Raw genomic sequence first — 8857 nt, 5'->3', positions numbered from 1 at the left:
GGAAGCTAGTGTGAGACAAAAATATGTGTTTCTCAAAAAAGTTCCTCATGAACATTATTACTCTTTTATATGTAAATGGGGGCTTCCCTTGTGGCTCAGCTAGTCAAGAGTCCACCTGCAATGTGGGATACCTGGGTTTGATCCCTGGGTTGGGAAGATCCCGTGGAGAAGGGAACAGCTACTCACTCCACTATTCTGGCTGGAGAATTCCATGGACTATATAGTCTATGAGGTCACAAAGAGTCAGACAGGACTGAGCAACTTTCACCATATGTAAATGAATACTTGGGCAAGTGAATGAATGAATGAATGAATGCTAGCAGTGAGATGTCCTACTGAAGCTTCTCATATGCCTAGAATTTAGATGAAATTTCAAATTTTCATTTAAATTCACAGTGTGAAGGGAGTCATTTTTATGTTCAATCATCAGTTCTCTTTCCACAATATTAAGCAACTGGAAAATGTGACAACAGAGTTTACTGTGACATTTTCCTTACTCCTTCTGAAGTGGTAACAAAAAGTAATAAACACTAATGGAGACAACAATCAAAAGTCTGGTGGCACCTTAGATTCCCACAAGATGCATCCATTTTCTCCCCGTTCTTTGATGCACACAAAGACCCAAGACATTTTTCTCAGTCTTATGTAAATTGCTCCGTAAACACAGTCTCAAACTGGTTTTATCTACCTGCAAAGAAATCACCACTTTGAGTCTCTATCTTGTCTTATAAAGCTGGCCCCACCACTGAATCTAATATTAGTAGCTTTTACTAAGTGTTTAATCTGTTTCAGATTTAGATGATCCAGTTTCATTGTCACAATGACTCTATGAGACACTATCAGTATTTCCCAAGCTTACAAGTTAGGAAATTGCAGTTTACAAATACCAAAACCACACAGCCAGCAAAGAAGCCAGAAGTGGAACTCAGATGTTTACCTTTATTTTTTCTTTTGACTGGGTTACCATGTTGCTTGTGGGATCTCAGTTCCCTGACCAGGGATCCAACTTGAGCCTTGGTCATTGAAAGTGAGGTGTCTTAACCACTGGACCATCAAGGAATTCCCTCAGAGGCTTCATTTTAATCAGCACATTATACTGGCATTGGTGATAGATTAATCAAACTGCTTATGAGCAGTTCTAATATTTTCTCAATTGTCCTTTTCTGAGGTAAGTAGAAATAAATTGAGCTTCCGTTGAAATTAGGCATATGAAATATTCATTTGCAATCAGCTATTTAGCCATTATGAAATATTATGAATTTCTTATGAAAAGCAGTCTATTTTCTGAAATTGGTTAATAAAGTATAGAGTTAGTTGGTCAGTCTTGTCCAACTCTTTGTGACCCCATGGACTGTAGCCCGCCTGGCTCCTGTGTCCATGGAATTCTCCAGGCAAGAATACTGGAGTGGGTAGCCATTCCCTTAACTCTTATTCAATTCTGTGTTCTTAGAACCTAGCACAGTGGCTGGCAAGTAGCAGATGCTTCATAATTGTTTAATTGTTCAATTGCTGAATTTGGATTAAGATATTTTGAGCTGGGGTTAGCAATATATTTATTTTTGCAGACCTTGATTAATTCATAAAATATTTATTGAGAGCTGGACACTGGGTGGTAGTGGATAATGGGTTTTTATATTATTGGGCAGAAAAAAAAATCAATCTAATGCACTGAGGAGAAAGAAAATGTCTTATTTTTTGAGATATTTTATAACTGATTGAATATAATTAGTACCTAGTAGAGAGGAATGAAGACATTCCTAATGAGATTTATCCTAAACTGATATTAACCCAAAGTTAACAAACTTCTCAGAGGAGATCCTGATGACTTGTAGTTTGCTACAGTTTTTAGAACATCTGGAGCTAGAAGGGCAAATGTCCCCCTGAGAAACACTTACTTTGAAAGTTTAAAGATCACTGTGAGTTTACAGATAATTAGTGGTTCTTTTACTTGGCTAAACACACTCTCATAGGTTGCATTTAAAGACCCTGTGAATCTCCCACAGGACTAGAAGGGTCACTGGTTTGATAAAATACTCCCTTTGCTATATCATACTCTATTTAATGATTTCTGAAAATTATTAAGCTAATAACTTTTAGATACCATTTGTGATAGCCTAATTCTATTTATCTTAAAAAAGCAGGTGTTAAAGTAAGATGTACATATTAATAAGCTCTATTCTCACCTGTATGAAGCTTTAAAGATATAGCTTCATTTAGTGTCTCATCTGATTGCTTATTTATGACACTGTTTTCTAAGAAAATATCACAGAAACAAGCCATCAATGAAATAAACTGTGTAGAGTCAAAAGTGTCACACTTTCAAAGGCTTTTAAAAATATTTTTAAATTCTCATTCTGCCTAAAGTTGAAAGTCATAAATCACCTCTCTTTCTTCTTGAATATTTGTCTTGGAGAGTTAAGGTTTTATATTTACTTAAATCTAATACCTCAGTGCTGCTTGGTGATTCCTGGAAACCTGTGCCTGAGGACTTTTTGTTATCTTCATAGTCAGTTCAGAAGCTCAGTCATGTCTGACTCTTTTATTTTTTATTTTTTGGGGGAGCAAATAATTATTATTTTTTTTACAAATACACCAAAGAATCACTCAATGCTGCCAGCATTGGATGCAATCCTGGGCCACAAGTCTGCACATTCTTTTGCAACTGGTCCTGTGATGGCAGAACCTTTCATCTCGCCTTTATTGTTTACTATGACCCCTGTATTATCTTCAAAATAAAGAAACACACCATCTTTTCTCCGGTATGACTTTCGTTGTCGAATTACCACCGCTGGATGTACCTTCTTGCTGAGCTCTGGTTTGCCTTTCTTGACTGTGGCCATCACCATGTCACCCACACCAGCAGCAGGAAGTCTATTCAATCGTCCCTTGATCCCCTTCACAGAGATGATATACAGATTTTTGGCTCCTGTGTTGTCAGCACAGTTGATCAGGGCTCCAACCGGAAGACCCAAGGAAATCCGGAATTTCGCACCAGAGGACCCACCATGTCCTTGCTTCGACATCTTGAAGGCCAGAAAGGAACAAAAAAGCATGTCTGACTCTTTTAGACGCCATGGACTGCAGCACACCAGGCTTTCCTGTCCATCACCAATTCCCGGAGCTTGTTCAAACTAATGTCCATTGAGTCGGTGATGCCATCCAACCATCTCATCCTCTGTCCTCCCCTTCTCCTCCCACCTTCAATCTTTCCCAGCATCAGGGTCTTTCCCAAGGAGTCGGTTCTTTGCATCAGGTGGCCAATGTACTGCAGTTTCCGCTTCAGCATCAGTCCTTCCAATGAATATTCAGGACTGATTTCCTCTAGGATTGACTGGTTGGATCTCCTTGCAGTCCAAGGGACTTTCAAGAGTCAACTGACCTATAATTTTTACATTTGGAACACAGTGATGTCAGGGATAAGGGAGTCACTGAGCACACAGAGTACCTGAGGGATAAGCGCTGGCTGGAATGAATTTAAAGAGTGAGGTACACTGTCCCTCTTACTTTCCCAGGTTCTGTCCTGGCTCTGTAGCTCCAGCCCTGATTGGTCTTTCACTCTTACAAGTCAGAAACGTGTCTCTGCCTAATTATGGCCAGAAATGAAAAACAAGTAAACAAACAAACAAAAGAAACAAAAGGGAGAGAATTTTAAATAAAGTATTTTTTAAGTTCACTCTTCCATACGATGTGAGAATAATCCCAGAGCATTTTCCCTGCTTTTCTTATATGCTTCTGGGTGTTTTATTTATTTTTTCTTTTTTTCCTTCTTTTAATTGAAAGTTGTAAAAGCTTAAAAAGTTGCATGTTAGGATCAGGCAAAATCCTATATGCATTTCCCATACAGCAGCTTCACTTCCAGAAGATTAAGGTTCACAAAGTTTTAAAACTTTATCTACCACATGCGCTCTCAATCCTATATGCACTTTAGAATCACCTGGGTGGTTTAAACAACTGTTTATCCTTGTGCTCCTGCCCCATCCCCATCAGAGATTCTGACTGGTGATAGGTGGGCCCCAGGCATGGTCATCTAGAAGTTCCAGAGTGGATTCTAATATGCAAGCAGGGTTGAGAAGCTCTCTGTTTATTCTAAATGAGCTATTCTGGTTTTATGGTGATCTGAGTAAAGAGTGGAGATTCAGAGAAATTTGCCTACTCATGTCAGAATTGAGCAGATATCTGAACTCACCATGCTCATTTTCTTAGAAGTATTTTTGTGGACAGAAAATGTGAGTTGCATCCTGAGTACTCAGAACGTTCTCCTGGCTGCCTATCCTTGTTTTCACACCATCAGTTCAGTTCAGTTCAGTCGCTCAGTCGTGTCCGACTCTGCGACCCCATGAATCACAGCACACCAGGCCTCCCTGTTCATCACCATCTCCCGGAGTTCACTCAGACTCACGTCCATCGAGACAGTGATGTCATCCAGCCATCTCATCCTGGGTCGTCCCCTTCTCCTCCTGCCCCCAATCTCTCCCAGCATCAGAGTCTTTTCCAATGAGTCAACTCTTTGCATGAGGTGGCCAAAGTACTGGAGCTTCAGCTTCAGCATCATTCCTTCCAAAGAAATCCCAGGGCTGATCTCCTTCAGAATGGACTGGTTGGATCTCCTTGCAGTCCAAGGGACTTTCAAGAGTCTTCTCCAACACCACAGTTCAAAAGCATCAATTATTCGGCACTCAGCATCACATCTCACACCATCAACCGCCATGAAACCTCGACAAGGTTTTTTTCTTGGCAAGCATAACTAGCAGAGCCTCCTCAGAGGGGACCCATCATTTGGAAGGATTTCCATGGTGCCAGATCTCTTTCCAGTATAAAACAAGTTAATAAGTTCTTATCCATGTGAACTCATGAGCTGCACAGTTCTTTGAGTATCTTTAATGAATTTACCCCCAACATATGACATATCTATGTCTGTTTTACCCCCAAATATTGGACATTGTTGTGTAGTTGCCAAGTCATGTCTGACTCGTGACCCCATGGACTGTAGTCCAGCATGCTTCTCTGTCCATGGAATTTTTCAGGCAAGAATACTAGGTGGGTTGCCATTTCCTGTTTCAGGGGATCTTCCCAATCCAGGAATCAAATCCACATATCTTGGATCTCCTGCACTGGCAGGTAGATTATTGTTACAATTAACAAACCAATATTAACTCATTATTATTAAAGTCCATACTACAGTCAGATTTTCTAATTTTCACCTAATACTATTTTACGTTCCAGGAGCCTATCCAGGATACCATATTACATTTAGTTGCCATGTGTCCTTGGGCTTCTCTTAGCTGTGAGTCAATTTCTCAGGCTCTCCCTTTTTTGATGATCTTAGCAGTTTTGATGAGTACTGTCAAGAACATTGTAGAAAGTTCCTTAATTGGGATTTGTTGGGCTTATTATTAAACTTAGGTTATATTTTCTTGGGAGGAAGATTACAGAAGTAAAGTACCATTTTCATCACATCATATCAAGAGTATGTACATCAACAGGACTCACCACTGTTGAGGTTAACGTTGGTTATCTGTCTGAAGGAGTGGCTGTCATGTTTCTTCACTGTAAAGTTACTTTGTTTTCCCTTTCCTTGTTGTAGGGCTTCCCAGGTGGCTCAGTGGTAAAGAGTCTGCCTGCCAATGCAGGAGACACAAGAGATATGGGTTCAATCCCTGGATTGGGAAAATCTCCTGGAGTAGGAAACAGCAACCACCTCCAATATTCCTGCCTGAAGAATTCCATTGACAGAGGAGCTTGGTGGGCTGCAGTCTATGGGGTTGCAAAGAGTTTGACATGACTGAGTAACTGAACACGTATGCCCTATTTGAAGGGAAGTCTCTATGTGCAAACCACACTAACAAGTGGGGAGTTATGCTTCTTGAAGTCAGAATATGTACATAAAGTATCTGGAATTCTCCTTAGAGTTGCCCCTTCTCCCCATAGACTTATTCAATTTTTTTTAAAATATATATCAGCATGAACTCATAGATATTTATTTTATAATTTGGGTTATAATTCAACACTGCTTTGTTTTGTTGCTGAAATTGTTCTATCTTTGGCTACTGGGAGCTCTTTCAGCTGGTTCTTGTGTCCCTCTGACATAGTCTCATTATATTTGTTTTGTTTAATAATTCCTCATTTTCTGGCACTGAAGATTCTCCAAGGAACATTGATCCCGTTTTTCTTGGAGAACACTATTAGCCACAATCTGCATTCTAAGATGTTCACTGCTACTGGGATATTTTTACTTCCAGACCCTTTCAGCTGACAAGAGTCGCAACTATTTGGGTATATATTAATACATATATATGCATACATTTTTCTATATGTAACATATGCATCTTTATTAAGCAGAACCTGAGTTCATATTGATGTTTCCAGCTCTAATTCATTATTATATGATTCATTCCCTTTATCTGTATTCTCCCCCTCCATTAGTGAGAAAATTGCCTTCCATCCTCTGCCATCTTATATTTAACTGTTCAATAATTAAAAGATTCTTGCTCCTTGGAAGAAAAGTTATGACCAACCTAGAAAGCAATATTAAAGAGCAGAGACATCACTTTACCAACAAAGGTCCATCTAGCCAAAGCTATGGTTTTTCCAGTAGTCATGTATGGATGTGAGAGTTGGAATATAAAGAAAGCTGAGTGCTGAAGAATTGATGCTTTTGAACTGTGGTGTTGAAGAAGACTCTTGAGAGTCCCTTTAGCTGCAAGGAGATTCAACCAGTCCATCCTAAAGGAAATCAGTCCTGAATATTCATTGGAAGGACTGATGCTGAAGCTGAAACTCCAATACTTTGGCCACCTGATGCAAAGAACTGACTCATTGGAAAAGATCCTAATGCTGGGAAAGGTTAAAGGTGGGAGGAGAAGGGGATGACAGAGGATGAGATGGTTGGATGGCATCACCAAAGTGATGGACGTGAGTTTGAGTAGGCTCCGGGAGTTGGTGATGGACATAGAAGCCTGGCATGCTGCAGTCCACAGGGTCACAAAGAGTCGGCCATGACTAAGCGACTGAACTGAACTGATATGTAACCTCCCACTCCAGTAGTGAGAAACTTGCCTTTCACTTTCTCCCATCTTATATTTAACTGTTCAATGACATATATAATCTACAGAATGGTGTCAGAATGGAGAACGCTTACTCCCCTGGGAAACAACTTATGAAACAGCATTTGCAAATATCTTCTCCATTCAGTAGCTCTCCTCATTTTATTGATGGTTTCTTTTACTGTGCAAAAGTTTTTTTGTTTGATGAAGCCTCATTTACTTATTTTTTCTTTTTGTTTCCCTTGCTTGAGGAGATATAGCCAAAAAGTTATCACTAAGTCCAGTGTCCAAGAGCATACTGCTTGTGTTTTCTTCTCAAAGTTTATTGGTTCCAGGTCTTATATTTAAGTCTTTTATTTATTTTGTGTTTATTTTTGTGTATGGTGTAGAAAGCTACACATTTACTTCTAATTTAATTATACTGAGTAAAAATTAGGTTTCCAAAGTGCTTTGTTGACTGAAGTTCTTCTTTAAGTATCTAAATTCATTATGAAGCAATGGAAAGCTCTCAATTGAATATGTTTTCCTAGTTAAATTTATACTTGATATATACTATTGATATTGCTATATACTGGAAGTTGCATTATGCATTATGCCCAATCTCTATCCTGAAAAATCAAAAATGTTCTTTTAGAAAAGCTTCTGGCTTTCCATCTCTCATTTTAGCTCAAAAATCTTGATTAAAGTAGATTGACAAAAGTGTTTAATGTAAATAAAATATACATTAGATAAAATGAAGCAAAATTTCCAACATTTGGAACAAATGAAAAGGACACAGAGAACAAACACAGGCTGAAATATCACACAGAATCAGAATTAAGGCTGATACAAAATGTATACCATGACATTTTTTTAGTTGCTAGCAATGGAACTTTAGTAAACTGTACACTTTCTTTCATCTGGTACCAGAAGACAAAAGTAATCAGTTATATATATATTGTAGTGTTCAAAAGAGAGAAGAGTTGGAATCAACTGGAAAAGATATGTGTTGATGATACTAAGATGATAAAGAAATTTCTACCAAGAATCTTCATAAAGAAAATACTTTCAACTAAAGTAGCTTTTCCACCATAATTCTAGCAGCAAGATTCTAACTTTTAATATAGACTTCCATGTCCTTATGCCAAAGCACAATCGGTAAAATCAACTCAGCGTATGTAACACATGTGAGTCATTGTGTGTGTGTGTTTGGCTAGAGTCTAATGGGGATGCGGTGGGGCAAGTTGGGGCTAATCAAAACACAGCTGACAACCAGCACCTGCCCTTGTGTGTTTGGCCAACCTAGTGGTCATAAGTAAGAATCTAGCAGAATGGTTCAGGCTTCCCTGGTGGCTCAAAGGTAAATAATCTGCCTGCCAATGCAGGAGACATGGGTTCAGTTCCTGTCCAGGAAGATCCCCTGGGGAAGGAAATGGCTACTCACTGTAGTACTCTTACCTGGGAAATCCCATGGACAGAGGGGCCTGGTGGGCTATAGTCCATGGGGTTGCAAAGAGTTGGACACCACTGAGCAACTAAACAACAGCAGCAGAATGGTTGTATAAAGTAGCACTCAAAAGATTCTCCCCAAACCTAGTTTCTTTTAGCTAAATTTTAGTAGATGTTTAGTGGTATTAAGTTCACAATTGTGTTATGTAAAGTTTAAATTCTGATCACAGAACTTAAATTCCCTTCCATGATATTCTAATATCGAGAATGACTATTTTACCTTTTGTGCCGTTGCTGCAAGAATTGTTCAGCCACTGTATTCTCTTTTAATTAGTTTACATTGCAGAATCACATCTCCAGTCGAGTGGGCAATGTATCCTTTTCAA

The 8857-nt window shown here is 39.0% G+C and overlaps 1 protein-coding gene across 1 annotated transcript; it reads right to left on the bottom strand.

The window, feature by feature from the left end:
• Window positions 1–2537: 2537 nt before the first annotated feature.
• Window positions 2538–3043, bottom strand: LOC138439729 (large ribosomal subunit protein uL14-like). The gene has a single exon (XM_069588825.1). It carries the CDS (start codon window positions 3021–3023, stop codon window positions 2601–2603), a length of 423 nt encoding a protein of 140 aa, XP_069444926.1. The 5' UTR covers window positions 3024–3043; the 3' UTR covers window positions 2538–2600.
• Between the last annotated feature and the right edge of the window lie 5814 nt (window positions 3044–8857).

The sequence above is a fragment of the Ovis canadensis genome, chromosome 4 (assembly GCF_042477335.2).
Source record: "Ovis canadensis isolate MfBH-ARS-UI-01 breed Bighorn chromosome 4, ARS-UI_OviCan_v2, whole genome shotgun sequence".
Taxonomy (NCBI): Eukaryota; Metazoa; Chordata; class Mammalia; order Artiodactyla; family Bovidae; genus Ovis; species Ovis canadensis.
This window is presented reverse-complemented; position numbering and strand designations above follow the sequence as displayed.

Bases quoted from the DNA above. Each gene is read 5' to 3' on its own strand.
- LOC138439729 (XM_069588825.1), bottom strand. From the start codon at position 3,023: ATGTCGAAGCAAGGACATGGTGGGTCCTCTGGTGCGAAATTCCGGATT.